Source organism: Bombina bombina, chromosome 6, assembly GCF_027579735.1.
Source record: "Bombina bombina isolate aBomBom1 chromosome 6, aBomBom1.pri, whole genome shotgun sequence".
Classification (NCBI taxonomy): domain Eukaryota; kingdom Metazoa; phylum Chordata; class Amphibia; order Anura; family Bombinatoridae; genus Bombina; species Bombina bombina.
The window spans coordinates 648,925,486-648,943,642 of NC_069504.1; the positions used below are offsets into that span (position 1 = coordinate 648,925,486).

At 39.0% G+C, this 18,157-nt stretch overlaps 1 protein-coding gene across 1 annotated transcript in view; it reads right to left on the bottom strand.

Moving 5' to 3' along the window:
• Window positions 1-18,157, bottom strand: part of AP3S2 (adaptor related protein complex 3 subunit sigma 2) — a 241,863-nt gene that overhangs the window by 39,260 nt on the left and 184,446 nt on the right. The window contains exon 5 of the mRNA XM_053717686.1: window positions 4,098-4,205. Within this exon, the coding sequence (XP_053573661.1) occupies window positions 4,098-4,205 (108 nt within the window). The remainder of the gene's footprint in view (window positions 1-4,097; window positions 4,206-18,157) is intronic.

Sequence of the window (18,157 nt, forward strand, 5' to 3'; positions counted from 1 at the left end):
TAAAAAATGTAAACGATCTTACCAGAATCCATGCTGTGGAACAGAAACACAGCCTCTCAAGTGTGACAGTCTTGTAGCATTGCTTCTGACATGTACTTGAGTGAGAAAAACAAGCAGGCAGTGAAACTCGTCAACACTGATTGCTTAGGAGCTGTTAGCAGGCAGTCTGGATGGGTTCGCAGAAAGACTCTCCCTGCATCTCCAGACTCTAACTTTCGTCAAGGCTCTCACTGAGAGGCTTACAAGACTACTTAAAACTCCAGTCCCATATCGAAGGGCAGATACCACTCCTAAGGAACTACTCCGAAATCTTCTGACACTTCTCTGCCATCCTCCTTTGACGAAAGGCAAATAATGACTGGGGGATGGGGGAAGTGAGGGAGGTATTTAAGCCTTTGGCTGGGGTGTCTTTGCCTCATTTTGTCAGCTACTTTACTGCAAAGGGCTCAAATGTACACACACACACATATATATATATATATATATATATGTGTGTATGTTTATGTATACATATGTATTGATGTGTTTATATGTGTATATATGTCTGTAAATACCTTTATACACATATACATACATATGTACACACACACATATATATATATATATATATATATATATATATATATATATATATATATATATATATATATCTTATAATCTAGCTCTAAAATGGGTTGAGCTTGCAGGGATATCAGTTTTTCTTCTTTTATCAGTTTCTATACAAACACATACTTCTTTATATTATCTGTGTCTGTATACCAAAGCCCAATACTTAGGGCCTGATGATCATGGAGAGAAATCAGACAAAATCTTCAGAGACTTTTTTTGAGCATTTTATTTCAATCTTTGTGTCACTCTTTCACAATCAGAACTCTGTATAGCTAGATAAACAGTTCACAAGCTAAAATTAGCATTTTTTTTTTTGAGGGACCTCGCAGTGCTGACGAGACTGCTTAGAAAATCTTAGCAGAGCTGAGAACTTTAGATCACCAGGCCCTCTGAGAGAACAATTAACATATTATTGCTTATCTCTCCAACATTCAACTTGGAGTGCAATTTCTTCTTCTGACTGTTTACACTGACTGTTTAGCCTATACTAAAGTATAGACATTTTCAGTATATGTAGGGATACTAATAAAAAGGAAGAAAAAATTAGGATAAACTGATAATTTAAAAAGAAAATGATGTTGCAAAACCATCAAAGGAAATTCAAGTCTGGGGCCTGTAATCTATATCCATTCACATCTTTGGGGAACACCTAAAACTCTGTAAGCTTAGGGCAAGTCTTACAGAATGAGACAAGAAAATGTTTTTAGACATAAACTTAACCCTTTGAGTGCTAATGACGGCCGTTACAGAGTTTCCCACTCTGGTGCTAATGACGGCTCAGAGCCGTCACTAGCACTTTCCCACCTTGAGGGAGATCTGGGGGCTCCCACCCGCTCCTACTCCGGCGATCGTGCCTGTAGAGTGACAGGCATAGCCGGGGCTTCCCGTTTTGCGTGGTGACGTCATGCGCACTAACATGATGACGTCACCGCGCAACTTTATTTATACTTAACAATGTTAAGTATAGGAACAGGGGACATGCTGCTTAAAAGCCTGTATCTCAGGCTTCTAAGCAGCTACAGACCCCCAAGACCCACCATTGGAAAGAAAATCGCCTAACCAACAGTGTAAGTCTTCGGGGTCTAAAAAAAATAAACAAAAAGTTAAAAATAAAATGTTAAAAAAATAAATAAATTAAAAAAACATTAAAAAAATCTTAGACCCAGGTGGGGAAGTGCTTAGCCCTCAAAGAGTTAAGGAGGCAATGATAAATAAAGAAATATGTAGGTCTTAGTCATCATGATAGGGTAGGTAGAAAAATATTCAAAGACAAGGGAAGAGATATGGGAGTATGCAGTACTAGTGAGGACTTTGCATGTTGGGGTCAAGACTTGGAGTTTGATTCTGAAGGCTAGGGGAAACCAGTGGACAGAATGACAGAGAGGTGCTGCAAATGAGAAGTGATGTGTAAGGATGATGAGTCTGGTAGAGCCATTCATTATAGAGTGCATAAGCAATAGATTATAGCTTGTGAGACCAGAAAGAATGAAGTTGCAATGGCGAAGGTGGGATATGAAGAGTGAGGAGATCAGAACCGGAATTGTGTTTTGTGTGAGGAAGTGTGAAAATGTGTGGTAGTTTTAAGGTAGAGACAGAAGGAATTATCCAATTACTGAATGTGAGAAGCAAATTCAATCACGTGTGACCCCAAGGCAGAGGGCACGAGGGACTGATCGGTGACAGTGTTGTCAACAGTAATCAAGATTTGTGGGTTGGATATAATGATTAAAATAGGAAAGAGCCCAGTTTTGGAAAAGTAGATCTCTAACTAATACAAAGAAGTCCAAGCTGTGACACCATAGAAACATTTTAGCATAGTAATGGAAACTGAAGGCTATATTTATTAAAGAGTACATGCACACTCAATATTTATAAGCAGGTTTGCTTCCTTTTTAGGTTGTCAATAAATTAACTCACTTTGCATGTCCCACCCTCAACCCCCATGCATGCAACCTATATCTTATACAGGAAAAAGCTACTCAGGAGGCTGCTGGATGAAACTTTGCATTGCAAAGATCCCCGATACACAGCTTATTCCTATATCAAAAGGGGTTTGAGAGCCCTGGATGGCGAGGTTGTTATTTCATTGTTATTTAAAAACTTAAAGGGACACTCAAGTCAAAAATAAACTTTCTAATTCACTTGTAATAACAAAATATGCACACTTTCTGAGGAACCAGCTCTTGCTGAGCATGTGCAGTAGTTCAGAGTATATACGCATGTGCATTTTGTGATTTGCTGATGGCTGTCACATCATACATAGGGAAGGAAAATGGAAGTAACTTTGAAAATAGTCAGAAAAATGTACTTAATTGACTGTTATTGCATTGTCTTTTTATTAGGCATTTGTTGATTATACAATTCTACGTATTTAATAGTCCTTTAAAACCACCAAAATTAGCCTATTATTATTTATAAAGCCAACATTTTATGCAGCATTTTAAAGGGGTACTTTACATATATGGGAATAAGGTAGTACTTAAACTGTTGCAAAGGGAATCAAGATATTTATCACAGTGAGATGAAGATTCACTTCCATCCAAAGGTTGAAAGCTTATTAAAAGATATTGAGGCAATGTATATTAACAAATGTGTTATTCAAACGAAGATGTAGTATTAAAGGGATATTAAACCCACATTTTTCCTTTCATGATTAAGATAGAGCATGCAATTTTAAGAAACTTTCTAATTTACTCCTATTATCAATTTTTCTTTGTTCTCTTGGAATCTTTACTTGAAAAAGCAGGAATGTAAGCTTAGGAGCCGGCCCGTTATTTGTTCAGCACCTGGGTAAGCGCTTGCTGATCGGTGATGCTTCATTCTTTTGGTATCCTTTATTGAAGCAATGCACTACCAGAAGCTAGCTGAAACCATTGTGTGAGCCAATGACAATAGGGATATATGTGCAGCAACCAATCAGCAGCTAGCTCCCAGTATTGCATTGCTGGTCCTCAGCCTACCTAGGTATGCTTTCAACAAAGGATACCAAGAGAACAAAGCAAATTAGATAATACAAGTAAAATGTAAAGTTGTTTAAAATTGCATGCTTTGTCTAAATCATGAAAGTTTCATTTTGGCTTTACTTTCCCTTTAATCTTAGTGAAAAACAATAACATGTAAATCAATTTCTTATTGTGCCTGATTTTCCTATAAAATTCTACTCCCGTTAAAAAAGGCTGCAGTATACCTGACCTAGCTGCTACAAACTTTTTGCATAGATCAGTGTAAGAGATCATTTACACCTGACCTATGACTGGCTAAAGTAAAGCAGACAAGATAAACATACTAAAGAGAGTTCAGCAAGAAGTGTTCTCAAATAACAAAAATAAATGTGAGTGCTAAATGATTTGAATATTATTTTGTATGCAGCCCATCGGCAATGCAGTCAAATCTGCTAAATGATATGCATATAGGAGCATATGTTAACGTGATCCATTTCCTTTCCTTTTTGTGCTGGTTTCATTTCATTAAAAATAAATAAGCCTCACCTCCGATTTCTCTAATTTGTTCTGGGCTTCGACCTGAGCGACAACTTCATTCATGTTGGTCTCTAAGACCATACCTCCCATTACCATTTCATGCAAAATATAGTGCACCTGAAAATGAAAATAGGACACAGTTAACAGTGAAAAGCAGCTCTGCCCAGAGGTGTATGTCGCAGTGTTACTGGTAGCATACAGATTATTTATTTAAAGGGACACAGAAGTGCAGCTTGTTCTTGTTGCATTTTTATCTGTTATTACTATTTCACTGTTGCTTGCATATAATTATGTGCAGATAAATTACCACATAGTTAAAGTCAGTTCTGCTCCAGAGCTAAACACAGCTTTACATACGCCACCCATAATGGGCTAGTTGGCTTGTGTTCCACACAAGATTAGTACGGCATTGCTGCTCTGGAGCTGACAATCTGTTTAACTCCTTTACATAGAATAATTCCTTATTGCACTATTGCTTGCTTAAAACTTGTGTATTAGAGCATTATCTTGCCCTATTAGGCTCCTTTAACTATAGCACACATCCGAGCATGTGAAATAGTGAGATATACTTCTGCTTGCCAAATCACTCAGTATCACTACATGCAAATATTATTAACCTTGCAAACCTTATCAGGATGAAACAAGGAAATAAAATAACTGTTTTCTTTCCAGATTCATTTCTCACATTTATTTATTCTGAAAACACTCAGCAAATCAATTATTTATTTGTTTAACTGCAATCCTGCACACCAAATATCACATAGTTAAAGTGACAGGCTACACCAGAATTGTTATTGTTTAACAAGATAGTTAACACCTTTACTACCCATTCCTTAGCTTTGCACAGCCAACAATGTTATATTAATATACTTTATAACCTCTAAACTTCTGCCTGTTTCTAAGCCATTGCAGACAGGCTCTTATCTCATGCTTTTTTAACAGCTTTTCGCAAGACAAGGCTAATCCATGTGGGCCATATAAATAACATTGTGCTCTCTCCCGTGGAGTTGTGTATGACACAGCACTAATTGGCTAAAATGCAAGTCAATAGATAATAAACAGCTATGTGATCAGGGGGCTGTCAAAAGAGGCTTAGGGGCCGATTTATCAAGGCCGGAATGCATCCATATGCATCTGTTTCTGCGGGAGCCTCCAGGCTCCCCGGAAACAGGAGTTAAGAAGCAGCGGTCTTAAGACCACTATTCCTTAACTCATCCGCCACCCCTGATACAGCAATCAGCCCGATCGGATACAATCGGGTTGATTGACACGTCCTGCTAGCTGCCGATTGGCCGCAAATGTGCAGGGGGCGGCATTGCACAAGCATCTTGCAAGAAATGCTTGTGCAATGAAAAATGCCGACAGCATATGCTGTCAGTATTTATCGATGTCCACTGGCACTTTGATAATTCGGCCCCTGAAACACAAGGTAATCACAGAGGTAAAAGTATATTAATATAACAGTGTTGGTTATGCAAAACTGGTGAATGGGTAATAAAGGGATTATCTTTCTTTTTAAACAATAAAAATGTTGGAGTAGACTGTCCCTTTAAAGGGATAGTAAAGTCCAAATTAAACTTTCATGATTCATATAGGGCATGTCATTTTAAACAACTTTCTAATTTACTTTCTCCAACATTGGTGTGTCCGGTCCACGGCGTCATCCTTACTTGTGGGATATTCTCTTCCCCAACAGGAAATGGCAAAGAGTCCCAGCAAAGCTGGTCACATGATCCCTCCTAGGCTCCGCCCACCCCAGTCATTCTCTTTGCCGTTGCACAGGCAACATCTCCACGGAGATGGTTAAGAGTTTTTTGGTGTTTAAATGTAGTTTTATTCTTCTATCAAGTGTTTGTTATTTTAAAATAGTGCTGGTATGTACTATTTACTCTGAAACAGAAAAGGATGAAGATTTCTGTTTGTAAGAGGAAGATGATTTTAGCAGACAGTAACTAAAATCGATTGCTGTTTCCACACAGGACTGTTGAGATGAAGTAACTTCAGTTGGGGGAAACAGTTAGCAGTCTTTTCTGCTTAAGGTATGACTAGCCATATTTCTAACAAGACCATGTAATGCTGGAAGGCTGTCATTTCCCCTCATGGGGACCGGTAAGCCATTTTCTTAGTTAAACATAAAAGAATAAAGGGCTTCAAAAAGGGCTTAAAAACTGGTAGTCATTTTTCTGGGCTAAAACAATTGCTTTACTAGGCATATTATGCAGATTCTAACTAATTATTGGTATTATAATCTTGGGGAACGTTTAGAAAAACGGCAGGCACTGTGTTGGACACCTTTTTCAGATGGGGGCCTTTCTAGTTATAGACAGAGCCTCATTCTGGGACTGTATAGGGGTTAAATGTAAAAACGGCTCTGGTTCCGTTAATTTAAGGGTTAAAGCTCTGAAATTTGGTGTGCAATACTTTTAATGCTTTAAGACACTGTGGTGAAATTTTGGTGAATTTTGAACAATTCCTTCATACTAGAGCTGCAACAACTAATCGGCATAATCGATAATAATCGATTATGAAAATAGTTGTCAACGAATCTCATAATCGATTAATCGATTAGTTGGTTTGCAATTAGTTGGTCTGTGCACAACACCAGCTGCTTCACTCCAATGAACTCCTGCATATGGTATTGTGTTTTATGGTTATGTCCTTAGCCTAAAGGACGTCTACTTTTCACCTTTTCAGGACAGTATACGTTTACAACTACCCCTGGCTTATGTGAAACCCAGATATAATAGTCATCATTTGGATTGTTTATATTAAATCTGGTGATTTGGAAGTATGCTTTTCATGATATAGTGGCAAGCTTGTTGTTTACACCTTGCCCCTAGATTGATGGGTGTTATTTAAATTTATGTGCACTATTATCTGTTTGCACAATTATTAGCGTATTGCTTGCTATTGCTGATTATATGTACTGTATACAAAAATGTGTAAGGCTTTGTCCTGTTATTGATATACAGTCCTTAGCGCTTTTGATCTTGTTTTTTTTATATTTTTAATAAATTGTGATAATATGTACCAGATACAACCTTTATAAGTATATATGCGTTATTATTTAGGGCGGACTAGATATTTCCCCTAACCTTATAGCTGGTTATTTACCATTGCATATAGATATTCAAGATATTTTTATGTTAGAATGAAGTCAAGGGTTACTTTATTGAGAGGCCCCTTGCCAAGCTAGAAAACACTTAGCATTAGTGAAGAGCTAACAAAGATAAATATCCCACTTTGGTGAAATTGGCAAAACCCTACTTATACACCTCAACAGCCTTTTCTCTGCTGCAGGAAATATAGCTGCAAACAGAGAACCAGCCTTAGCCAGAAGCATGTGGACAAGTTGAGATTTTTGCATTTCAATGCAAAGTTTCGGAAAGAGTGAATAACAGAATGTTATTAACAGTGATAGTCTAACTCTTTCTAGTTCTACCACTTTTCAAACAGTTTGTGGTTTTGTTTTGTTTAATTATAAAACTGTGCTCTGCTGCTTAAAAATTGAAGAAACAGTTGTGTTAATGTAAAGTTTTCGTCTGAAGTTTATATTTGTAACACTCATTATGTGGATTTTATTTAAAACATAGAAAACTATTATTGATTCTCTTTTTATCCGATTAGTCGATTAATCGAAAAAATAATCGGCCGATTAATCGATTATGAAAATAATCGTTAGTTGCAGCCCTACTTCATACTTTTTCACATATTCAGTAATAAAGTGTTTTCAGTTTGAAATTTAAAGTGACAGTAACGGTTTTATTTTAAAACGTTTTTTTGGGCTTTGTTGACAAGTTTAAGCCTGTTTAACATGTCTGTACCATCAGATAAGCTATGTTCTATATGTATGAAAGCCAATGTGTCTCCCCATTTAAATTTATGTGATAATTGTGCCATAGTGTCCAAACAAAGTAAGGACAGTAATGCAACAGATAATGATATTGCCCAAGATGATTCCTCAAATGAGGGGAGTAAACATGATACTACATCATCCCCTACTGTGTCTACACCAGTTATGCCCGCACAGGAGGCCCCTAGTACATCTAGTGCGCCAATACTTATTACCATGCAACAATTAACGGCTGTAATGGATAACTCCATAGCAAATCTTTTATCCAAAATGCCTACTTATCAGAGAAAGCGCGATTGCTCTGTTTTAAACACTGAAGAGCAAGAGGACGCTGATGATAACTGTTCTGACATACCCTCACACCAATCTCAAGGGGCCATGAGGGAGGTTTTGTCTGATGGAGAAATTTCAGATTCAGGAAAAATTTCTCATCAAGCTGAACCTGATGTTGTGACATTTAAATTTAAATTAGAACATCTCCGCGCACTGCTTAAGGAGGTGTTATCTACTCTGGATGATTGTGACAATTTGGTCATTCCAGAGAAATTATGTAAGATGGACAAGTTCCTAGAGGTTCCGGTGCCCCCCGACGCTTTTCCTATACCCAAGCGGGTGGCGGACATAGTAAATAAAGAGTGGGAAAGGCCCGGCATACCTTTTGTTCCCCCCCCTATATTTAAGAAATTATTTCCTATAGTCGACCCCAGAAAGGACTTATGGCAGACAGTCCCCAAGGTCGAGGGGGCGGTTTCTACTCTAAACAAACGCACTACTATTCCTATCGAAGATAGTTGTGCTTTCAAAGATCCTATGGATAAGAAATTAGAGGGTTTGCTTAAAAAGATTTTTGTACAGCAAGGTTACCTTCTACAACCAATTTCATGCATTGTTCCTGTCACTACGGCAGCGTGTTTCTGGTTCGAGGAACTAGAAAAATCGCTCAGTAAAGAATCTTCGTATGAGGAGGTTATGGACAGAGTTCAAGCACTTAAATTGGCTAACTCTTTTGTTTTAGATGCCGCTTTGCAATTAACTAGATTAGCGGCGAAAAATTCAGGGTTTGCTGTCGTGGCGCGCAGAGTGCTTTGGCTAAAGTCTTGGTCAGCGGATGTGTCTTCCAAGACAAAATTGCTTAACATTCCTTTCAAAGGTAAAACATTATTTGGACCTGATTTGAAAGAGATTATTTCAGACATCACTGGGGGAAAGGGCCACGCACTCCCACAGGATAGGTCTTTTAAGGCTAATAATAAGCCTAATTTTCGTCCCTTTCGCAGAAACGGACCAGTCTCTAATTCTGTATCCTCTAAGCAAGAGGGTAATACTTCACAACCCAAACCAGCCTGGAAACCAATGCAAGGCTGGAACAAGGGTAAGCAGGCCAAGAAGCCTACCACTGCTACCAAAACAGCATGAAGGGATAGCCCCCGATCCGGGACCGGATCTAGTGGGGGGCAGACTTCCTCTCTTTGCTCAGGCTTGGGCAAGAGATGTTCAGGATCCTTGGGCACTAGAAATAGTTTCTCAAGGTTATCTCCTGGAATTCAAGGAACTACCCCCAAGGGGAAGGTTCCACAGGTCTCAATTATCTTCAAACCAAATAAAGAGACAGGCATTCTTACATTGTGTAGAAGACCTGTTAAAGATGGGAGTGATACATCCAGTTCCAATAAGAGAACAAGGAATGGGATTTTATTCCAATCTGTTCATAGTTCCCAAAAAAGAGGGAACATTCAGACCAATTTTGGATCTAAAGATCCTAAACAAATTTCTCAGGGTACTATCGTTCAAAATGGAAACTATTCGAACGATCCTACCTACTATCCAGGAAAATCAATTTATGACTACCGTGGATTTAAAGGATGCGTACCTACATATTCCTATCCACAAGGAACATCATCAGTTCCTAAGGTTCGCTTTTCTGGACAAGCATTACCAGTTTGTGGCACTTCCATTTGGATTAGCCACTGCTCCAAGGATTTTCACAAAGGTACTAGGGTCCCTTCTAGCGGTTCTAAGACCAAGGGGCATTGCAGTAGTACCTTACTTGGACGACATCCTGATTCAAGCGTAGTCCCTGTCAAAAGCAAAGGCTCATACGGACATCGTCCTAGCCTTTCTCAGATCTCACGGATGGAAGGTGAACAAAGAAAAAAGTTCTCTGTCCCCGTCAACAAGAGTTCCCTTCTTGGGAACAATAATAGATTCCTTAGAAATTAGGATTTTTCTGACAGAGGTCAGAAAATCAAAACTTCTAAGCTCTTGTCAAGTACTTCATTCTGTTCCTCGTCCTTCCATAGCGCAGTGCATGGAAGTAATAGGATTGATGGTTGCAACAATGGACATAGTTCCTTTTGCACAAATTCATCTAAGACCATTACAACTGTGCATGCTCAGACAGTGGAATGGGGATTATACAGACTTGTCTCCGACGATTCAAGTAGATCAAAAGACCAGAGATTCACTCCGTTGGTGGCTGACCCTGGACAATCTGTCACAGGGAATGAGCTTCCGCAGACCAGAGTGGGTCATTGTCACGACCGACGCCAGCCTAGTGGGCTGGGGCGTGGTCTGGGAATCCCTGAAAGCTCAGGGTCTATGGTCTCGGGAAGAGTCTCTTCTCCCGATAAACATTCTGGAACTGAGAGCAATATTCAATGCTCTCAGAGCTTGGCCTCAACTAGCAAAGGCCAAATTCATAAGGTTTCAGTCAGACAACATGACGACCGTTGCATATATCAATCATCAGGGGGGAACAAGGACTTCCCTGGCGATGAAAGAAGTGACCAAGATAATTCAATGGGCGGAGGATCACTCCTGCCACTTGTCTGCGATCCACATCCCAGGAGTGGAAAATTGGGAAGCGGATTTTCTGAGTCGTCAGACATTCCATCCGGGGGAGTGGGAACTCCATCCGGAAATCTTTGCCCAAATAACTCAATTATGGGGCATTCCAGACATGGATCTGATGGCGTCTCGTCAGAACTTCAAGGTTCCTTGCTACGGGTCCAGATCCAGGGATCCCAAGGCGACCCTAGTAGATGCACTAGTAGCACCTTGGACCTTCAACCTAGCTTATGTATTCCCACCGTTTCCTCTCATCCCCAGGCTGGTAGCCAGGATCAATCAGGAGAGGGCCTCGGTGATCCTGATAGCTCCTGCGTGGCCACGCAGGACTTGGTATGCAGACCTGGTGAATATGTCATCGGCTCCACCATGGAAGCTACCTTTGAGACAGGACCTTCTTGTTCAGGGTCCATTCGAACATCCGAATCTGGTTTCCCTCCAACTGACGGCTTGGAGATTGAACGCTTGATTTTATCAAAGCGTGGGTTTTCAGATTCTGTAATAGATACTCTGATTCAGGCTAGAAAGCCTGTAACTAGAAAAATTTACCATAAAATATGGAAAAAATATATCTGTTGGTGTGAATCTAAAGGATTCCCATGGAACAAGATAACAATTCCTAAGATTCTATCCTTTCTACAAGAAGGTTTGGAGAAAGGATTATCTGCAAGTTCTCTGAAGGGACAGATCTCTGCTTTATCTGTTTTACTTCACAAAAGACTGGCAGCTGTGCCAGATGTTCAAGCATTTGTTCAGGCTCTGGTTAGGATCAAGCCTGTTTACAGACCTTTGACTCCTCCCTGGAGTCTAAATCTAGTTCTTTCAGTTCTTCAAGGGGTTCCGTTTGAACCCTTACATTCCGTAGATATTAAGTTATTATCTTGGAAAGTTTTGTTTTTGGTTGCAATTTCTTCTGCTAGAAGAGTTTCAGAGTTATCTGCTCTGCAGTGTTCTCCGCCCTATCTGGTGTTCCATGCAGATAAGGTGGTTTTGCGTACTAAGCCTGGTTTTCTTCCGAAAGTTGTTTCCAACAAAAATATTAACCAGGAGATAGTTGTAACTTCTTTGTGTCTGAATCCAGTTTCAAAGAAGGAACGTTTGTTACACAATTTGGACTTAGTCCGTGCTCTAAAATTCTATTTAGAGGCTACTAAAGATTTCAGACAAACATCTTCCTTGTTTGTTGTTTATTCTGGTAAAAGGAGAGGTCAAAAAGCGACTTCTACCTCTCTTTCCTTTTGGCTTAAAAGCATTATCCGATTGGCTTATGAGACTGCCGGACGGCAGCCTCCTGAAAGAATCACAGCTCACTCCACTAGGGCTGTGGCTTCCACATGGGCCTTCAAGAACGAGGCTTCTGTTGACCAGATATGTAAGGCAGCGACTTGGTCTTCACTGCACACTTTTGCCAAATTTTACAAATTTGATACTTTTGCTTCTTCGGAGGCTATTTTTGGGAGAAAGGTTTTGCAAGCCGTGGTGCCTTCCATTTAGGTGACCTGATTTGCTCCCTCCCTTCATCCGTGTCCTAAAGCTTTGGTATTGGTTCCTACAAGTAAGGATGATGCCGTGGACCGGACACACCAATGTTGGAGAAAACAGAATTTATGCTTACCTGATAAATTACTTTCTCCAACGGTGTGTCCGGTCCACGGCCCGCCCTGGTTTTTTAATCAGGTCTGATGAATTATTTTCTCTAACTACAGTCACCACGGTATCATATGGTTTCTCCTATATATATTTCCTCCTGTCCGTCGGTCGAATGACTGGGGTGGGCGGAGCCTAGGAGGGATCATGTGACCAGCTTTGCTGGGACTCTTTGCCATTTCCTGTTGGGGAAGAGAATATCCCACAAGTAAGGATGACGCCGTGGACCGGACACACCGTTGGAGAAAGTAATTTATCAGGTAAGCATAAATTCTGTTTTCATCATCAAATTTGCTTTGTTCTCTTGTTATTCTTAGTTGAAGCTAAACCAAGGTAGGCGTGTATGCTAATTTCTAAGCCCTTAAAGGCCGCTTCTCATCTGAATGCATTTGACAGTTGTTCACAGCTAGAGGGCATTAGTTCACGTTTCATATAAATAACACTGTGCTCATGCACGTGAAGTTATTTAAGAGTCAGCACTAATTGCCTGAAATACAAGTCTGTCAAAAGATCTGAGATAAGGAGGCAGCAGAAGCTTAGATACAAGGTAATTACAGAGGTAAAAAGTATATTTCTATAACAGTGTTGGTTATGCAAAACTGGGTAATGGGTAATAAAGGGATTATCTATCTTTTTAAACAATAACATTTTTGGTGTTTACTATCCCTTTAAGTATTTAACCTTTAAGCTTCATCCAGGATGTTCTGCTTCTCTGCTCATTTACTGCTGAATCTTTTTTTATTCTGTGCTCTACCAGCAGCCTTCGCTTACCTACAGAACATGTAATATATGAGTCTTGCTTGCAGATATTTAGATTTACCTATAGGGACATTGGTAAAAAAAATTACATAATTCTGTCCACATCACATGCTTGCTGTCTAATCACAGCACACAAGATTGTGCCCTTCAAACCTGTCCTCAGAACTTCCCAACAGGCCAGGTTTTCAGGATTACCTTGGATGAGAGCAGGTAAAATAACCATGGTTACTAATCAGCTGATTATTTCACCTGTGCTCTAGTTCAGATATCCACAAAATGTGGCCTGTTAGGGAGGCCGGAGGACAGGTTTGAAAACCAGTGACTTGATGTAATGTGCTCTTGTGCTAGGTAAAGCTGTCGGCTAGTTTACCCAGTGCAGGAGCACATTACATTAAGATGAACATCGAGATTGGACACACTGATTAGACAGCAAGCTCATGACAAAATTAAAAACAAACATACTGCAGTGCTGTAGATTATGTCTATAAATAAATAAGGAGACTATTGGGGGCATAAATGGTTACATAGTTACCATAGTTATGTAAAATGGTTACATAGTTATGTAAAATTGTTACCAATGTTTGCTTACAAAAAAATTCTTTTTAAACATGACCAGCACTGTTAACATGAACATTATGCAGGTCTCAGAACATAGGAAGCATCAGATTGAGTCACACTCGAGCAACAGTTACGCACATCCACAAAGCAGCCTCTGAGTAAGACACAAAAGCACTAGCTTGCATATAAATGGTAATAATGATATGATGGAAGTAAACACTGATCTTTTTTTATGCATGAATATTTGAAATTTACAGTACCAACTTAAAGATATTTAGGGCCCCTTTAAATAATAATTCAAACTCATGTTATGACTTACCATACTGAACTAAATTTGTTGTTGGTAACAAGATCTTACTGTAAAAAGCCTGACATGATTCAAATGACTTTTCTCCCTGGTGCTTCTTTCTCAGTCATGACTCTTTTTTTTAAGAATATCTCTCACCACTAGCAAATATCAGGATCCTTTCTAAGCATGCACTTATCACCCATCCCAAGGGAGCCCTCTCTTGATTCATTCTCACCGCTAACTATTGCCCAGTCCATTTACTACCTTTTGTCTTCAGCTCATTAGAAAAGTTAGCTGAACCACAATATCCTAACACACTTTCTCTAATCAAGTTTTTTTTTACCTGACTCTTACTTATCCTCTACAGATAAGGCACTCACTAAACTAACTTATAATCTAGGTAATGCTAAACCAAAGGTCAACTACTTCTTTATCATTATTCTTGGAATTTCATAGACATCTCTGCAGAGTTTGACAGAATAGGTAATCAACTCCTCTAACAAATTCTTCATTTATTATTTGGTATCTGCCTGTGCCAGATTCACTTAACTCAACAATCAACATTAACCCATAGCTCGTACGTCTATATACTGACTCCCTTATTAAAATTCAAAATTAAATTAAAAATATAAACGTAAGTAACTATTCACCATACTAAGAACAACATAGCAACAGTGATGTCTTGCTGTAAAAAGCTATAAGAATACTCTGAGATAAAGGCGGCCTGCAGGGGCTTAGAAACTGGCAGAAATTTAGCAGTGTAAAGATTATAAAATATATTACTATAACAATGTTGGTTGTGCAAAGCTGGGGAATTGGTAGTAAAGGTTCTATCTATCTTTTTTTAAACAATAACAATTTTGGAGTAGATTGTCCTCTTGACCATCACATTTAAGATTATCAAAAGTTGAATAGCTCCAACACTTCACCAGGTCCTAAGTAAAAGTGACAGCTATTACTTTTTATGGGAGATGTCAGAACATAACAGAGATTGTATCCCATGACTTGATCTATGTTGTGCAGTCTAAAATGCTCCTGCTGACCATTTTTGACAGTGATGCCTACAAGCAGCTGTACATGTGTTTATCAGTGGTCATAAACTGCCCTTCCTTAAAGGGCCATAATACCCAAATGTTGAAACACTTGAAAGTGATGCAGTATAGCTGTAAAAAGCTGACTAGAAAATATCACCTGAACAATATAAAAAAGAAAGCTATTTTACCTCAAAAGTTTCTCAGTAGCCACATCCCATTGTAAAGGACTTCTAAGCAGCAAATCAGTTTGTCTGTCCCGGGACAGCCGAAGGGCTGAGCCTCGTGCACTCTCATGTTATTTCCCTATTCAGTGTAAGGAAGTTTACAATGAAATCTCATAAGAGTTAAGTGAAATCTCATGAGATCACAGTAAACGAGTTCATGACCCCAGCACTGTTGATTGGCTGCTGTTCATTTTTTCATTTATTAATTTTTTTACCTGCAGCTGGGCAGCATCTGAATTATAACTTTTTACACAGAACTTACTCTGCTGAGCTGAGGAGATTGTGAGGTAAAATATCTTCCTTTTTTACATAGAGAAGCTCAGGTGATATTTTCCTGTCAGCTTTTTACAGTTACACTGCATTAGTTTCAAGTGATTTAGCATATGAGTATTATGTCCCTTTAATGACCTATAGCCATCATTCTCAATTAGTATCTCCCTCTCCCCCCTCTAAGACATCTCACATGCTACATTTACTTTATGGAATGTGCTGCATAGATAGTTAGAACAGCCTGCGTGGTGCCATCATCTGGAGACGCAACAAATCTGCTACATGACAGTCTGGAAATTGTTTCTTCAGTGAAAATATGCTTCTGTGACGTTAGGGGCATCTCACCTGTAGGATGTTAGGAGCGTCCAAGATAATCACTATTGAACCGAGGTCTGAGATTTGTCCATATGCACGATAAAAAGCTGCACCATATCTCACTCATTGAAGGAAGAGAAGACACAGTCAACTAGGTCTGAGATTTGTCCATATTCACTATAATAAACTGCACCATATCTCACTCATTAAAGGAAGAGAAGACACAGTCAACTAGGTCTGAGATTTGTCTATATTCACTATAATAAGCTGCACCATATCTCACTCATTAAAGGAAGAGAAGACACAGTCAACTAGGTCTGAGATATGTCCATATGCATGATAATAAGCTGCACCATATCTCACTCATTAAAGGAAGAGAAGACACAGTCAACTAGGTCTGAGATTTGTCCATATTCACGATAATAAACTGCACCATATCTCACTCATTAAAGGAAGAGAAGACACAGTCAACTAGGTCTGAGATATGTCCATATGCACGATAATAAACTGCACCATATCTCACTCATTAAAGGAAGAGAAGACACAGTCAACTAGGTCTGAGATATGTCCATATGCACGATAATAAGCTGCACCATATCTCACTCATTAAAGGAAGAGAAGACACAGTCAACTAGGTCTGAGATTTGTCCATATTCACGATAATAAACTGCACCATATCTCACTCATTAAAGGAAGAGAAGACACAGTCAACTAGGTCTGAGATATGTCCATATGCACGATAATAAGCTGCACCATATCTCACTCATTAAAGGAAGAAAAGACATGGTCAACTAGGTCTGAGATTTGTCCATATTCACGATAATAAGCTGCACCATATCTCACTCATTAAAGGAAGAGAAGACACAGTCAACTAGGTCTGAGATTTGTCCATATTCACGATAATAAACTGCACCATATCTCACTCATTAAAGGAAGAGAAGACACAGTCAACTAGGTCTGAGATTTGTCCATATTCACGATAATAAACTGCACCATATCTCACTCATTAAAGGAAGAGAAGACACAGTCAACTAGGTCTGAGATATGTCCATATGCACGATAATAAGCTGCACCATATCTCACTCATTAAAGGAAGAAAAGACATGGTCAACTAGGTCTGAGATTTGTCCATATTCACGATAATAAGCTGCACCATATCTCACTCATTAAAGGAAGAAAAGACATGGTCAACTAGGTCTGAGATTTGTCCATATTCACGATAATAAGCTGCACCATATCTCACTCATTAAAGGAAGAGAAGACACAGTCAACTAGGTCTGAGATTTGTCCATATTCACGATAATAAGCTGCACCATATCTCACTCATTAAAGGAAGAGAAGACACAGTCAACTAGGTCTGAGATATGTCCGTATGCACGATAATAAACTGCACCATATCTCACTCATTAAAGGAAGAGAAGACACAGTCAACTAGGTCTGAGATTTGTCCATATTCACTATAATAAACTGCACCATATCTCACTCATTAAAGGAAGAGAAGACACAGTCAACTAGGTCTGAGATTTGTCCATATTCACTATAATAAACTGCACCATATCTCACTCATTAAAGGAAGAGAAGACACAGTCAACTAGGTCTGAGATTTGTCCATATTCACGATAATAAGCTGCACCATATCTCACTCATTAAAGGAAGAGAAGACACAGTCAACTAGGTCTGAGATTTGTCCATATTCACGATAATAAGCTGCACCATATCTCACTCATTAAAGGAAGAGAAGACACTATTCTGAAAGATTGATTTATTACCTAGCATAACTGTGCTGCTTCATGTAACTGCATTATTAAATGAAGATTCCTTTTTTATTCAACAAGAAGAATTTGACAATTAAAGTATTTAGAGCACTGCCTAGTGGATACAATTTGTATATCAAGATTGCCTAGAGAAATGATGTACATCCCTATAAGTGTTTTTTCAACCCTTGTTGTACAGTGTGTATCTTGTTGTACAGTGTGTATCTTGTTGCACAGTGTGTATCTTGTTGCACAGTGTGTATCTTGTACAGTGTGTATCTTGTTGTACAGTGTGTATCTTGTACAGTGTGTGTATCTTGTTGTACAGTGTGTATCGTGTACAGTGTGTGTATCTTGTTGTACAGTGTGTGTATCTTGTTGTACAGTGTGTATCTTGTTGTACAGTGTGTGTATCTTGTTGTACAGTGTGTGTATCTTGTTGTACAGTGTGTATCTTATACAGTGTGTATCTTGTGTACAGTGTGTGTATCTTGTTGTACAGTGTGTGTATCTTGTTGT